This window comes from Delphinapterus leucas, chromosome 6 (assembly GCF_059928025.1).
Source record: "Delphinapterus leucas isolate spDelLeu-1000000601 "Yukka" chromosome 6, BTC_Dleu_Yukka2, whole genome shotgun sequence".
NCBI lineage: Eukaryota > Metazoa > Chordata > Mammalia > Artiodactyla > Monodontidae > Delphinapterus > Delphinapterus leucas.
Genome location: NC_143134.1, coordinates 110025693 through 110042716, shown reverse-complemented (window position 1 = coordinate 110042716; position 17024 = coordinate 110025693). Strand labels below are relative to the sequence as shown.

Below are 17024 nucleotides of genomic sequence, written 5' to 3'. Positions count from 1 at the left end.
GGGATCATATTTCTTCATGTTTCTATGTGGTTTTCCACTCGACAAATTGGTTTGTCCTCGCCATGTTTTTAAATGTTAGACATAAAAATCTGAGATCTAGACAGAGGCCATGACTGTCCAGAGTCACACAGCCAGCAGTATATAGAAACAGTCTTTTAAAGATTCTTGCCAGTTAAAAGGCTCACAGTCCCATGAGCAAAATGGACACAAACAAATAAGTACAATGAAAGATAGTAAGTACTAACATACAGTTGTAATAAAGGAGCAATGAGAGCTGAAAGAAAGGAACAACTAACAATTTTTGAGAGGAATAGAAAAAGGAAATGACCTTTGAGGACCTGACCTCAACTGGCTACTGAAAGATAAACGGGATTTGGTGGGGCAGTGGGGACTGTAGGAGCAAAGACACTCCCAGCAGGGACTGTGTGGACATCATCACCATCAAGATTTATCATTACCTGTATCCTCATCATCATTGATGCCATTTATTGAGCACTTCCTAAGTGTCAGGTGCTTCATGGGACACTTGACATAAATGGTGTCATTTCATTCTCATGCTAGTTCTGGGTGTAGGTGCTATGGTTAACTACATTTTACAGACAAGGAAACTGAGGCCCAGAAAGTGAAATCACTTGCCTGAAATAATACGGTTTATAATTGATAGAGCCTGCATTCCCAGCTACCTTTCAATGTAGAGTAAGATAAGCTCTTCTAGACTACGTGGGGTGGTGGGCACAGCACAGTGTTAAACTAGCAAGTAGAATGATGTTGTGATGATAAAAACAAAACTTGTCAATTTTCCAAGGAGCCCCTACTTAAGCTCTCCCTTAGTCTTAAGCATTTCTCCAACATGGCACCCCAGTGCTGTGCTACCACCGAAAAAAAGAGGCGGGCAAGACCCCACTAGTTCCTTGGCTTTTAGTTCCCCTTCTGAGTACGAGAGAACCTCGAGGCTCAGAGTCACTGATGGGTGGATCCTCTAGTTACATTTCCTTGGGGTGAAGGAGACAGTCCACTAAGCATTGTAGAAATGCGTTCAAATGAACTGCATAAACTCTCCATCTGTAAGGTATTCAACCCGGATAGTCGTGATCATGATGCATCCCAAGACTTTTTGTACTCACCTGATGATGCAAAAGCAAAGCCTGTCTTCAGTTGGTGCATGTCTGTGGGAGAGGAGGAGAGAAAGGGATTCTCATTCACCGAGTCCCTGCTGTGAGATTCAGGTTGTTTGTGAAGATAGCAGGTGGGATGGATACTGGAGTTCTATCTCCAAGTTCTTCCCTGGCTGTAGGAGACTCTGTTTCTGCATTCATTCATTTCACTCTTTCAACACTTATGCCTTGAATACCTATGATGTGCCAGGTGCCAAGATACAGGTGCTTAAGCCCGTCCTCTGTTTTATGGATGAGGAAACTGCATCCCTAAGAGATTCAGCAGTTTGTACGTGTTCATGCGTGTTCACAGAACGTGTGAACAACAAAGCAGGAATGCAAGCCCAGATGTCCATAGATGCCACGCTCTTAACCAGAAACTGCACTGATTTTTGTAAACCCTGACACACTCTACTGATGTAAAGGATTACGATGATGTGTTAAAATTTTTCCTTTGTCTCTCTCTCTCTTCCTTTTATTTTGCTTCACCCTCCCCACTTTCCTCTCTCCCTCTTTTGTTTCCTCTTTCTTTCTCTTTCTTTTTTATTCTTTTCTTCATAGGACTCCACAGAATGGAGCAAGAATGAGAGGAAAAAGGCCGGCAGAAAAGCATGAACTGGAGGTTTGTTGAGCTCCTCTACTTCCTGTTTGTATGGGGCCGTATCTCAGTGCAGCCCTCCCACCAGGAACCAGCTGGGACAGACCAACATGTCTCCAAGGAATTTGATTGGCTTATTTCAGACAGGGGGCCTTTCCACCACTCCAGGAGCTACCTATCCTTTGTGGAAAGACACCGTCAAGGATTTACAACCAGATATAAAATATACAGGTAAGAGCTGGGCTAAGCTTGCCTTTGCTTTTCATTCACTGAGTGCTTTTGGGGGGTCACACATTGGCACGGGCCTTGCTGTATGGAGGAGTGTCTGAGCCAAGTCTGTTATGTACTTTTTCATTATTAATTTATCTATTTATTTATTAATTTATCCATCTATTTAATTTATTACATTGTGCAAGAGATTAGCAATGGTGAGTGAGAATAGCTAATATTTTTTGAGTACTTACTACTCTGTACGGGGCATGGTGCTTAGTACTTTGTACACTATCTCATTAAACCTTACAGTAACATCAGAGATAGCACCTATTTGTTTTCTCCACTTTACAGAAGGGGTAACTGGGCTTCTGCTAGGTGAAATAACTTGTCCAAAGTCACACAGTCTGTGAGTGGTGGGACTGGGATTCAAGCCCTGGTTTATCTGCATCCATAGTCACAGACAGTGTTTTTAGTCAGTTACATCAGGTGTAGGCTGTGTTGTTTTGCAGATGCCATTAATATAGCAAATATCCTACCCAGGTATATTCACACATTTGGAAACAAGTAGGGACTGTCAATGAATACCTCTTTCTTGAGCAAGTCCGAACTGGTCTTTGGCCTTTGGGAATCCTACTCATCCCAAAAGGACTTAGCCCCAAATTCTTCCTCTTTGAGAGTCTAAGAAACCATCTTGGACTCTCCCCACTCTACTTGATCCCCTCTCTTTGATATTTCCACAGCTCTCTACACTTACACCTCTTTAGTTGTCAACCATTTGGAGAAATACCATTCTTGTATTTCTCTTTCACCTTACTGGAAACTCTGTGAGGCCAGGACTTATATATAATTCATTTCTGGATCCCCAGAGTGATTTTTGTTCTGCCTTGTATCATAAGGACACGAAAAATGTGGACTTAAGTAAATTGGAGAATGCAAAAAACTCTCTAGAGCTCTCTCTAAGACAGCTTAAGCTTCTTCTTAAGGTCAAGGAACACTTCTGGGCCAACTGAAATAGGAGACGAGGAAGCATGGTGGAGGAAACAGTCCTAACCTGCAGCTGGGAAGCCGTGAATTCAGGTCTTACGTCTTCTGTGTATTTGACATGAAAGTGGGCATATCTCCGTTGCGCACTGTGGCATTGTGGACTAGGGATGGATGATTCATGAATTTGCTCCCAGCTGCAGATGCCTTGATTCTGTGCTGAACAGTCAAATCCGAGTTTGAAAGTTGGCCCTTATACAAAAGAAAGTTTGCATCTGCTTCTGTGTTCATATTTCACCTATGCTCTTCCTGGGATTCCACTGCTAAAACAAAAGTTTGCAGTCATCCAACAAGCTGATTTGTAAGATCCTTTCTAGCTCTAAAATTAAATATAAGATTTAACCAAGGTCACATGGTTAATTAAATGATGGAGTTTAATCCAGAAGTCAGGCCCCTGGTCATCTAGTTATTCCTTCCTTCCTTTATTTAATCCTCAAATAATTATTAAGCACCAGCTAGAGGCCCAGCACTGTGTTTAAGGCAGATGACACGATGGCGAGTAAAACAAACATGGTCCTTGCTCTCATAGCAGTACATTAATTAAACACACACACACACACACACACACACACACACACACACACGGTATAAGTGCTACAAAAGAGAAAGTGCAGGATAGGCATAATTGGAAGATCATAAACATTGATTTGGGACCTATTGTGTGAAAGATTAGGTGTGGCTCCTGTTGTAATCTTCACCTGGACACACATGCAAATAGGTACCCAGAGACGGGTGTGCTCATCTAGGCCAGGTTCAGACCAGAGCAAAAGCCAACAAGGATGTACTCTCCAGGGCTGTTGTCCATTGACGTTTTCTCTTCACTACTTTGTTGAAACGCTAAAGCATGTCCACAGGTGATTCGAAGTGTGTCTTCCTGTGTGCTAACATGGACATAGCACATTAGAAACTTGACATTTGCATCATGAAAGAAAGGCTTTACTACCAGCATGCGCCATATTATCTGAGGCTACAGAGCCAGCCTTTCTGAAATGTCCTAGACCTCAAGCTTCGGCCAGTGCCCCCAACCCTAGAATCCAGGCTAGAGCCCAGGGCGATCTGGAAGCTTCAGAAACTGGGAAGAAGTCTGCTCTCCTCACTTAAGTGGGTTAAGGCCATCTCTGTCCTCATTCATATGCAGGCAGAGGCTGGCTTCAGCTCATAGAGTCGTGGTGGCGAGTTTGTGCCACTGGCAATGATGAGAACCTTTCAAATTAAATCCCAGCAGAAGTCGTCTCTCCTGTTGCTTTGCACGCTGAGCAATAAACTGTGCACAAACAGTAGTCTGGGTGCACGAGGTTCGTGCTCTGTCACTCCTAAGTCTGAGCTGACGTGTGGAGGCTGGGGGAGTTTTCTCAACTTGAATCTGCCTGGGTGCAGGGACAGCATCCTTGATGCTGGAGGCAGAGAACCAGGGTCCTGGCTTAATCCGCTCACCTCCCCGCTGTGTGATTTAGGCCAAGTAGTGGGACTTCCCTGAGCTCCTGTTTTCTCATCTGCGGAAGGGGAATGTTCGCTAAGATGGTCTCCAAGGTCCTTCCCTTCTCTGAAAGTCTGTGATTCCATGAAATATTGTCATTTGGAAATACAGCATGGGATATCGGAGAGGACTCTGAACTTCGAGTCTGCAGACTCAGGTGTTGCTTATTTTGGGCTGCTTACTAGCTTCCTCACCCTGGGCAAATGCATTCATGCATCATTCACTCAAGCGCACACCCAGCGCTTCAGGATGTAACACCAACCACGTACTATGATTCGGTAATACAGAGATGACCAAAAGAAAACAACAAAGCTCGCACACATACACAAACACACACACACACACCCCACAACCTGCAAGGTCCATCCCCTCTTTCACCAAGCTCAGAGGTGGGGTGGAAGATGGAGGGAAAAAAGAGTGAATAAGCAAACAATTATCATTCCACAGAGAGGTATGAATAAGTAACTGCTCAGATACTCAATATTCTCTTCTCTAGAAAGGGACAGTGATGTCTGTCCCACCTACAAGGTCAAATGAGATTAACTTGGTGTGAGATGCTTTGCAAATTTAAATTTTCTTATCTCTGGAAAATTTTTTTCATTAAGGTTCGAAATCATCATTCTAATAGAATCATTTAGTTTCACTTTCTGGTAAGCCCGTACATATATTAGTCGTTAAATAGTCTGTGAGGGAGATACTAGTATTGTCCATATTACGAATGAGAAAACTCAGGCATCAAGAGGTGAAGGAGATTGTCCACATCACACATCTGGGATGTGGCAGAGCTAGGAATAAAAGCAGGCCTCTGAGATTCCACAACGTGAGCCCTTAACTCTATGTTGTCATAACCCTCTCTTAGTTCTTAGTTACCTAGTGTATGACCAAATACCCAGAGACTTCCGCTGACCACGGACAAGTTGCAACCTCTCTGTGACTTAGTTTCCTCATCTGTAAAATGGACATAATATCAAATGCTTTGTGTAGCTGTGGCAAGAAATAGTTTAGCTATCAATCATGGAGAGCTTGGAATTTTGCAGGAGCCGTTCCCTCCTTGACCTCAGACAGCTGATGGTATTGCTAGAAATGATTTCTTTTCTTCTCGTGGTATTTTAAAAGTCAATTTGGTCCAAAGGGTGTTTCCTGTGTTCCCGCTGCCTTTTTGTGTTTTATTTTTCTGTTTCTCTTTTCCTGACTTTGAGATCATCAGTAGTTGCCGTAAATTTGGCAGTTATTTCAGAGGTAGATTTAAAAGGAGGAGTGTGGTACCCTTTTTTAAGCTTTGGTTTTGGAGAGTCAGGGTGGGGGGGGGCGGGCACTGATAATGGTGGTCACTGTGCCACAAGACGTGGTTTCATATTGAGTGGTTTTCCCTACAGGTTTCGGAGCAAGTGGTTTGTGGCTTATGGTGCACCTTCCTTTGAGCCTTAAATAAGTACCTAAAAGTTGAATGTAAATCAAATCTCGGTAAACCATGTCTGATTGCCTAACCATCTTGCACATTTATCAGAGTTGCATAAATCTTTGTTCTAATCCACCATCTTGATGGTTCCTTCGTGTGTTTCACAAAAATATCTTTTGTACGTTTTGTGGCAAAGATACTTCACTAAATGAATGGGGCTGGGGCTGGGTGGATGATTCTGCTGAGATGAATGAGATGTGACCCTTGTCCAGAAATCATTCAGGAGTATATATTGGAAATGCTGGAGAGGGTGTGGAGAAAAGGGAACCCTCTTGCACTGTTGGGGCGAATGTAAATTGATACAGCCACTATGGAGAACAGTATCGAGTTTCCTTAAAAAACTAAAAACAGAACTACCATATGACCCAGCAATCCCACTACTGGGCATATACCCTGAGAAAACCATAATTCAAAAAGACACATGTACCCCAATGTTCACTGCAGCTCTATTTACAATAGCCAGGACATGGAAGCAACCTAAATGCCCATCGACAGATGAATGGATAAAGCAGATGTGGCACATATGTACAATGGAATATTACTCAGCCATAAAAAGAAACGAAATTGAGTTATTTGTAGTGAGGTGGATGGACCTAGAGGCTGTCATACAGAGTGAAGTAAGTCAGAAAGAGAAAAACAAATACCGTATACTAACACGTATATATGGAATCCAAAAAAAAAAAAAAAGGGTCTGAAGAACCTAGGGGCAGGACAGGAATAAAGACACAGACGTAGAGAATGGACTTGAGGACACGGGGAGGGGGAAGGGTAAGCTGGGACAAAGTGAGAGAGTGGCATGGACATATACACACTACCAAATGTAAAATAGAAAGCTAGTGGGAAGCAGCTGCATAGCACAGGGAGATCAGCTCGGTGCTTTGTGACCATCTAGAGGGGTGGGATAGGGAGGGAGGGAGGGAGACGCAAGAGGGAGGAGATATGGGGATATATGTATACGTATAGCTGATTCACTTTGTTATACAGCAGAAACTAACACAACAGTGTAAAGCAGTTACACGCCAGTAAAGATGTTAAAAATAAATTAATTAATTTTTTTAAAAAAGCGTATATTGGGTGCTTAGGTTTGTCAGATGCTGTGCACTGGGGAATTGATGATATATAAGGTAGACAGGTCCCTGCTTCGAGGAGCTTACAGACTTGGGTGGTGAGGGTGAAGCCCACCACCCCACCATTCAGGATGCTGTGGTTGAACTTGAAAGGAGACCCCCCCAACCTCTGGCTTCCAGATAGAATCTTGATATCACATGGTGCAAGGGTTGTATTTCTATTAGTGTGGCTCAAATTAGTCTAAATCAGCATTTCTTAAAGTATCTCACATGGAGCTGGAGTTCAATGCGATGTTAAAAGGCATTTCTAGAAAAAAAAATCCCATAGTCAAATAAATAATAATAAAAACAGTAATAAGGATAAGTCAGTTGCTAACGTTGAAAGATTACCAAGCGTCTAGCATGGACACACAGTGTCTAAATTACTGCAGCAGATTCTGGTCCTTATAATAATCCTGTGCTTAGGTATTGTTATCATCCCCATTTACATAACTCGCCCGAGGAAAGAGAGCTACTTCATGGTAGAGTAGAATGTATCACAAACGAGCAGATTCCGGAGTCTGCATGTGTAACCATGCTATATTGCCTCCCCAATGACATAGATATATTTGTTTGGAAAACCAAGCAAAGTTATACAGGCTTCCTTACCGCAGGGCTTTTCAAGGTCTTTCCTAGACTGTTTAACAATGTTTAAGCAAACCTCTTTGACCCTACCACCTCTTTTTCTCAGAGAGATCGGAATTCGGATGAGCAGGCTTCAGGAGGCACTGGCTGTACCTGGCTTTGGCAGCTTGAGTGTTGCTTCTTTGGATGCCAGCCTGTGTCAAAGTGATCTGAAAAGACACTGCTTCCACTTGGGGAGCTGGCCCCTGGCTGAGGAAGCCACCCTACCTGTTGGGATTTTGCTTGGAACACTTTGATCTAAATCTACTTCCTGGTTTATAATTCAAAGAAATGGAATTAACAGCTTCAGTTTTCTGTCACCAGTAATAACCTTATCATTTTTTCCTCCTCCTTCTCATTTCTTAAATTTCTGCACTACTATTTCTTATTCCTAAATTTGGCATTTCACCCTGTGGGTATGGGGATGAAAACTTCAACAGAGGCCAGAGCCATAGTTACAGAGGAAGGTGAAACCTTGGTTTAATATGCAAAGAAGTGGCTGCACGTCAGAATCACCTGCAAAGCTTTTAAAAAATTCCGATGCCTGGGTCCTTCCTCAGATATTTGGATTTGTAGTTGGTCTAGGATAGACATGAGAACCACCAACCTAGGGGTGATTTTGCTTCCTAATGGGACATTTAGAAATGTCAAGGGGGCATTTTTGGTTGTCACAGTTGGTTGTGGGGAGGCGGTTTGCTCCTGGCATCTGGTGGATAGAAGCCAGGGATCAGGGATACAGCTGAACACCCTACAATGCAGAGACAGCCCTCTGCAGCAAGGAATTATCTGGCTCACAATGCCAGTAGCATAGAGGTTGAGCACCTTTGCTCTAAGGATTTTAGGAAAAAAGGAAAAGGGATGGTTGGGAAGGATATTAGAAAAAATGGTTTTAGAGTTTGGTCCTCATGAGTTTGAGTTGGAATGAAGTATAGGTGCCAGTGCAGTGTCTGGGTTCGCAAAACAGTCTGGCTGCAGGACCAAAGGGGAAGGGATTTTCCGTCTTTTCAGACATGCCCTCAGATCAGGGTGGCAGCTGATGCGCTAAGGAAGGTGAATTGATTTTTGCTTCCTGCTGCAGAGAAGTAGCACTTAAGGGAAACTAGTTTTCTACCTCAGAAATAACCAGCCTCCATTCCTCAGGGAGTTCTGGGAGATTCGGTGAGTTTCTCATCTGACTATAGTATTCTATAGGAGGTAAGATGTTTAGGCACCCACTGTTGGGTTCAGATACACATGGCCTGAGTCATAAAAAACCAGCTTGGGCAAAGTGCATTAAGGGATACTTTTTTTTTTTTTCTTTAAGTGGGCTCAAAAGAAGATGAGACTGGGACGGTGTCCCACGTTTGTCATTGTCAATTTCAGCCACATAGAGGTTGGCATCACTGGTGAGAATCAATACCCTGTGCCCTTGCCCCTACCTTATCCCTCATTCAATCCAAGTTTTGGATCAAGCTGTCCCTGAATAGAGAGGGATGGGGAGGGGGATAGTCAGCAAACATCTCCCGGGCCACTTGATGTCAATTCAGAGATTCTTCTGTGTTGATTATTTAAAATTGATCTTCCACTTCTAAGCCCAATAGCTTTATTGCTACCAAATTGGTACCTTTGCAGTACTTTACCTCTTTGCTCCCATTCCATTACCAAACTGGCTTCTGTGAGCTGCTAAGCTTAGTCGGCTGCAATCTCTGCAGAGCAATTGTTCAGCTTTAGTCAGGAGCCATGTCTGAAAATGGACTGGCTTTTGCACACCTCCCTCCAAAGGGCAGACTGACACGGGGTCTTAAAACGGACATAATAAGATATGGTGATTGTTGTGACTGGGGAAATTAGGAGGAGAATGAAGACAAGCCCTTGGAGCTTCAGACTCTATGCCCCAAATCTTGGCTAAGGAAGAAAGAAAGGGACCCGATCTGTGATCTGAAGCACCTGCCACTCATTCATTCATTTGAAAAATGTTTACTGATCTCCGAATTCCTACTGACCAGTCTCTACGACAGTTCCTTGGAGTTAGGGAGAGGAACGACTGGATCCCTGACCTCAAGGAATTCAAAGTGTCTTGGGGAAAACCGACTGATGGGCAGATAACCACAGTGCCATAGGCTCAGTTCCCTGATTGATCAATACGCTGGGTGCTGTGTTTGTGGTGGGGATGGGAACTACCCTTGGCATTGGGATCATGAATGTGGGGAACGATGGGGGGAAAAGACAAATCTAGGGAGGCATCCTAGAGGAAGGGGTATTTGACTCAGCCTTCAAGGAGGATAAGGATTTTATGAGAAGGCAGTGGGGGAAAAAGCAGCCCAGATAAAGGGAGGTAGTGCCTGCAAAGGCAAAGAGGCAGAAGAAATACTGGAACTGTGTGTGTGTGTGTGTGTGTGTGTGTGTGTGTGTGTATTTTGAGTAGTATAGTAGTCCCCTCTTAGCCAAGGTTTCATGTTCTGCGGTTTCAGTTTCAATCAACTGCTGTCCAAAAATATTAAATGGAAAATTCCAGAAATAAACAACTCAAAAGTTTTAAATTGCACACCATTCTGAGTAGTGTGATGAAATCTTGTACTGTCCAGCTCTGCCCCTCCCAGGTCCCGAATCATCCCTTTGTCCAGTGTATCTCCTCCTGTTAATCAGTAGCCATCTCGGTTTTGGTTTTCAGATCAACTGTCTTGGGATCTCAATGCTTATGTTCAAGTAGCTCTTGTTTTACTTAGTAATAGCGCCAAAGTGCCAGAGTAGTGGTGCTGGCAATTCAAATAGGCCATAGAGAAACGGGGAAGCGCCTCCTTTAAGTGAAAAGGTGAAAGCTCTCAACTTAGTAAGGAAGGAAAAACACTTACATGCTGAGGTTGCTAAGATCTATGGTAAGAACGAATCTTCTGTGAGATTGTGAAGAAGGAAACAAATTCATGCTAGCTTTGCTGTCACACCTCAGACTGCAAAAGTTATGGCCAAAGTGCATGATAAGGGCTTAGTTAAGGTGGAGAAGGCATTACATTTTTATCGTAAGGTATTTATAGAGAAAGAAAGGTGAGGGGGAGAGACCACATTCACATAACTTTTACAGTATATTGTTGTAATTGTTCTATTTTATTATTAGTTACTGTTGTTAAATTCTTACTATGCCTAATTTATGTATCAAGCTTTATCAAAAGTATGTATATATAGGAAAAACATATGGTATACATAGTGTTCAGTACTATCCATGGTTTCAGGCATCCACTGGGCATCTTGGAATGTTTCCTCCACCAATGGGGTGGTCCTACTGTAGTGATGATAGGAAATAAGGCTGGATGGCAGCTTGGAGCCAACAGTGAAAGGAATTTAGGAAGGCAAATTGATTTCAAACAACCTTCAAACTCCAGTTAATTGTCAGGGTACTAGTACATTTCTCTTTAGAAAAGTGGGGTTTTTTGTTTGTTTGTTTCATTTTTACATTTCTTGACCTCACTCATGCTAAGAAATACATTTCAGGACACTCAGTAAGCCTAGAGATAAGAAGATATGTAATTGAAATGAAAACCCATGAAAAAAATACTTAACCTTACTCCATGTGATGCATCTTGATATTTTCTACTCTATACCGTTCTAATATAACCTATTCCTTTCTGATTCATTTATTTTTTAAAATACTGGTGTCTACCAGCTTCATTGATTTCAGCCTCCACTAACGGGGTAGACCTTGCAGTTTGAAAAACACTGACTTTGAGTCTATGTTGTGGTTACGTTTTTGCTCAGAGGAAAATTGCGCCATGTTGGAGAAGCAGAGTTTGCTGTGGGTTCAGGTTAGAACCTGTTCCTTGTCTGATAGAGGTGACAGGAAAACAGTGAAGGGTTTGAAACGTGAGACTGGCATGGGCCGATATACATTTAGAAATATTGCTCTGGCTGCAGCGTGAGGAATGCGTGGAAGGGAATGAGAGAAAAGGGTTAGAAAGCTGTGGCAGTAATTCAAGGGAGAGGAGGGGGACACTGGAGCCAAGACAAAGGCTATAAAGATGGAATTCATTAACTCCCGAGTACCACTCAGGTCCACCAACAAAGCTGCTTGGGACCTACCTGTCAGGCAGCTCCCTTCCTGGGCTGCATCCAGGCTTACCTGCCCTAGTTCCATTCTAGGCACCCTGTGGCAGGATGCATTCTTTTATGGAGAGTTCTACAGCCACCGGATACTTTTGTGTCTCTTAAGAAAGGAACCAGAATGCCCAGGCTGCTGCCTCCAGGCTATTTCCTTATCTCTCAAGGCCTTCCTTCTGGGCATGAGAATTACTAGGTCTCATTAGCAGTGGATTCCCAGACTAGCTTGGAGGAAGGCTTTGCATCCCACCCTTTATCTGCACCTGACTTGTCTCTGCAAACCTGGATGGAAACTTCCAGCCGCAAGTCAGTATCTAAGCTGATGTGAACCCTAATAACACAGCCGCTAAAGTTTAGCGATGAAGAGCAAGTCTTTAGGCTCAGGCAGACCTTGGTTTGAATCCTGGCTCTGCCAGGTATAATCCCACTTAGCAGAGAGCAAGTGCTTGAGGACCAGTAACTAAAACAAGTTACTCATTTGTATTTGAAACACCCCTACCTGCAAATTCATCCCTAAGAACTCTGCAAAAGCTTGCGGGAGACCTCCAACCACAAGAGGGGTGCTTGACCTGTGTGCACTGTAGCCCAGGTGCTCTAGGAAGGAAGAATAACTCCAGTCTCATATTAAGAGGACACTTATCTGGAGGAAAACACAGAAAGAGGACGAGAGAGAGGAAGATTGCTGATGCCCTGTGACACATGTGGCAGGAATCCAGAGGTCTACGCACTGGCAAAGCATCCTTAAGCAATCAGCACGCATTGATTCCTGTAAACAGTGCACGTCCCATGATTTGCAAGCGTCTAATTTATTAATCAGCCCAGGTGACAGGAGCAGTCTGCGACCTCTCATTTTCTCGGTGCCTGCCAGGTTGTCTTTGATGTGTGTTGCTCGGGAGACATTGGGCCCCCAGAGATGGCTTCCCACCTCCGCCCCTTCACAGTAGTCAGCAGCATTTCAGGATGGGGTGTGTACAGTGGTGAGGGTCACTCGGCTTTTTCTCAAATTGCAGCCTTGTTGTTGACAGAAGGCCAGCAGCCTCCATCCCTGAGTGCTTGTGACAAGCTCTCTGTGACTCTAGTATGACACCCGGCTTTATACCACGTTGATGGGGGAGGGTGGTTTGTGCGAGAAAAAAGGAGGTGAATATAAATGATATGGAAGTCTCTGCACTGCTAAATGGTTTGGGATTGTCTGATTTGGTAAGGAACTGCTCACCTGTGCATGAGTTCGGCAAGGATTTGTTGAATCCCTACCATGTGCAGGGACTATGTTAGCCTCTGCTGACACCAAAGTGTTACTGATCTGTGGTCTCAAGAGCACCGAATGTAGCTGGGGAGAAACAGACAATATATAAGCAACCACATTGCTACCTCGTATAAGGAGTGCAGGGAAAGAAGTATAAAATGCAGTATTAGTGTGAAGGAAGGGTGCTGAAGCTGACCTTGCAAGATTAAGAAAGCCTTTAGAGAAGAAAAAATTTTTCTCAGATCTGGACGGTGGGAGTTAGGCAAAGGAAGTTAGCGCTGTGTGTGTGTGTGTGTGTGTGTGTGTGTGTGTGTGTGTGTGTGTGTTTTGAGGGGGTATCTGTAAAGGGGTAGACTTGTTCTGGGACCTGCAGATAACTCATTGTGAGTGATAGGCAGAGAAAACGTTAGCATGCAGGCCAGAGAAATCAGAAGGGGTTCAGGTCACGAAGCCCTGTGAATGTTATATAAAAGACTTTGAACTTTACCCTAAGGTGATGGCTCCCACACTTTCTCATTTCAAGATGCTCTTAAAGTCTCAGTGATTTTATTTCCCAAGGTCAGAGAAATACTAATAATTCTGTTTATTAAGTACGTAAGTACAAACAACTTAATGAAGTATTTATGTCCCCAAAAGTTAGTAGCCATTTGGAACATAATACATGTGAATCTAAGGAAAAACAATATCTTTATTTTATCCTTAAATAAACACAGTTACTACTGCTCAACCCTTGCAATTCGATACAGCCACCTTCCTTTCCGGTTCCTTGTTAATTTTTCTGCAGTTTTATAATTGTACCAACTGCCAAAAACCCACCTTAACAAAGATATGCTATTATTGAAAGAAATGTAGTGTGTTTTCACGTTGAAACTGTGAACTACCTCAGGGTAGTAGTTTTTGTGATACCCAATAAATATCAAGTATCCCTCATTTCGCTTAAACACTAAAAATATCCCACTGTGCTCCTGTGGCTTGCTATGGTACTTTGCAGCATCTCAGCACACAATTTAGGAGCCAGGTTCTAAGGACAATAGGGATTTAGAGGATTTTGCCCAGTGGCAAAGCATGTTCAGGTTATCATCTTAGAAAGATCACTTCTGCTAAAATGGAGAGAATGCACTGATGGGGGAAGGTTGGGAGAGAGTGCAAAAATGTATGGCAAGAAAATAGAATGCTATGGCAGTGACCCACGTGAGAAAGGAGAGTATCTTGGAGTAAAGTAGCATTGATGGGGATTTGAGATATGTTTTTCTTAATTTTTTAAAATTTAAAATGATTATAGATTGGCAAGAAGTTGCAGAGACAGTATAGAGAGATCCCATGTACCCTTCACCCAGTTTCCCCCAAGGGTTACATCTTATATAACTGTAGCACAATATCAAAACCAGGACACTGAGATTGGTACACTGTGTGTGTATAGTCTCTGCTATGTTATCACATGTGTAGATTCATGTAACCACCACCACAATCAAGATACAGAACAGTTTCATCACCTCAAAGATTTCCCTAGTGCTATCTGCTTAGGGTCACAAGTCTCCTTTTTCCCTATCATCCCTAAGCCCTGGCAGCCACTAATTTGTTTCCCATCTCTGTAATTGCATCATTTCAAGAATGTCATATAAACAAAATCATAACTTGAGATACTTTAAGGAGACCAAAGACTCAGTATTTGCATGTGAATGTTGAAAGAGAGGGAAGACTCAAGTTGCAAAGGACTTAGCAAGGTCATACTTTAAGTGATGAATCACTTGATCTAGGTTAAATAGGAAAAAGAATGGGGGAACATTTTTAACTTGGTCAACTGGTGGGTGGTTTTACTTTTTATTAAGACAGGGAGCCTTGGAAGGCCAGGAGGGTTTTGGGGCATTGTTTGTGTCTGAAAATGTTGAGGCGGCTTTGGAAATGTTGAATTTAAACTACCTGGAACATCCAGTTAGAGACTTGGTAGGTAGTTGTTTTATAAATGGTTCTAACCCTCAAAAGAGAGTGCTTGAAAAAAAAAATACAGTCATCAGGTTACCAATGGTAATTGAAAACATCCCTTGGGAGTCTTCACTTATGGAAGAGCCTGTTTAACATGTGCAGAGAAAAACATTGAGAAGTTGAGGAATGGCCAGTAGAAAGGAGCAAAATCAGGGACAGTTGGTACCATGGAAGCTAAAATAAATGAATATTTAAGAGAGAAGGTAATCTGATATATTACTTAAGGTAAGAACTGAAAGTAGTCTTTTATACTTAAAATCTTGACCTTGGCAAGAACTATTTAAATGGAATGTTGGGGACAGAAGCCAGATTGCAGTGGGTTGGAAAATAAGGGAGAAGCAAGAGAGTAGATATATTTTTTTAAGAAGCGTGGCTCTGAAAGGCAGCAGGGATGTGAAATAAAAAGAAGGCTTTTTTGTTGTTTTTGTTTGGTTTCTAAGAGGGAAGGTGACGGTGAAAAGAGGGAGAGACTGGTGCTGAGGGGCAGAGTGGGGTTATTTTTGATGAGGCGCGATTCCTGAAGGGGAAGGGAGGGAAAGGGTAAGAGCTTAGATTGAGGTAAAAGAAGGGATTCCTTTAAGCTGAAATAGGAAGAAAGAAGGGAAAGAGGTGTGGGTGCAGATAGATCTGTTGATTTCACTCCTGGTGATTTGAAGGGACTTCCAGTGGCTTCTGTTCTCTTTGTGAAGTAGGATGTGAAACCAGTTGCTGAGGAAGGGGGTACTTGGGAGTGCAAAAAAAGAAAAAAAAAATGCAATGTTATGAAATAGTTAACCTGAAGAATGGTAGAAAGATCTGATTAAGGAAATATAAGGATCACCAGGAAGAAGTTAGGGTTCTGACCATGTTTGTGATCACATTTTATAACAGCTGTAGTCTGTGCAGCTGGGATATTATTCTCCCAAAGAACTGAAAATTTGAGGTAAGATCATGGATAGTGGATGTGGGTTCAGACAGGGTGGGCTTTGCCAAGTGGATGAGATGGAAGGACAATTGGGTAAAGGAGTTACAGGTATGGGTCAAAGGTAAATATAGGAATGGATCGTTGGATCTCAGTCAATCGAAAAGGAAGTGAAGAGAGTCGATAGCGGATAAAGGGAAAGAAGATGGTCATGGGCCAAGCAGTCTTAAAGAGGTAGGGAGCAGGTGTTGTGATAGACAAGTCGGAGACTAGAAGGTTTTAACATAATGCGTCAGAGTTAGAGGAACTTTGGGAGCTGACACATTTTAGTAGTCATCATGGGGGGAGGTAGGATGCTGGAAGAGAGCAGGGGTGAAGATCATTGAGATAAAGTAGGTCAAGAGACTGAGAGGCTGAGGGTATTGGATGTTAGGGATAAAGACAGGACTTGGGGTGAAGACATAGTTTGAAAATCAGATGCTGTTCAATTAACATGAGAGAATACCTCGGAATTTAGTTATTGAACACAAGGAAGAAATGAACGCAGAGGATGGGGTGGAGGAGAAAACCTGTAACAGAAGATTTGCATTCAATTCTTTGTCCCTTCTCCATTAGATCTTTGAATAATGTCTAGCCTCTCTGAGCCTCGATTTCCTCCTTCTTAAAGAGGAACTTAAAATCTTTATGTCCCTGACAGAGATGTAGAGTGTGATGCTCAAAAGGGGAAGAGGAAGTAAATGTGCTTATAAACCCTGTACCTTCGTGTAAATGTGGGCCCTATTGTTTCTGTTTACTGGCACCGGGAGATTGGCATTGGGTTCCTTTCACTGCTCTGATGCAAGATTGTGCTTTGGTACCTAATCAGTGCATTGGAATAGCCTGATTTCAGAATATCATTCTAGGATAACAGAGTGAATGGCAGCTGTAGTATTGGAGACGGACTGTTACATGTACTATCTTTTAGACATCTAGAATAAATGCACGAGTAGAGTTGACCCACACAAATTGACCGATGAAAGGATAACTTGTGCTTCAACATAATGAGTTCAATATTCTTTTGATTTACAAAAAAAGCACTGAGGCACTCAGGCCTGGGATGCTTGTCAGCAAAAGGGAAATGTAGATTGTATTGCATTTCCTTTAGACAGCACTGA

General features: G+C 42.8%; 1 protein-coding gene across 1 annotated transcript in view; it reads left to right on the top strand.

Moving 5' to 3' along the window:
* Positions 1-1394: 1394 nt before the first annotated feature.
* The window catches only part of BRINP1 (BMP/retinoic acid inducible neural specific 1), a 128814-nt gene continuing 113184 nt past the window's right edge, over positions 1395-17024 (top strand). Inside the window, exon 1 of the mRNA XM_022578901.2 lies at positions 1395-1983. Coding sequence (XP_022434609.1) covers positions 1766-1983 — 218 coding nt within the window. The 5' untranslated portion in view covers positions 1395-1765. The remainder of the gene's footprint in view (positions 1984-17024) is intronic.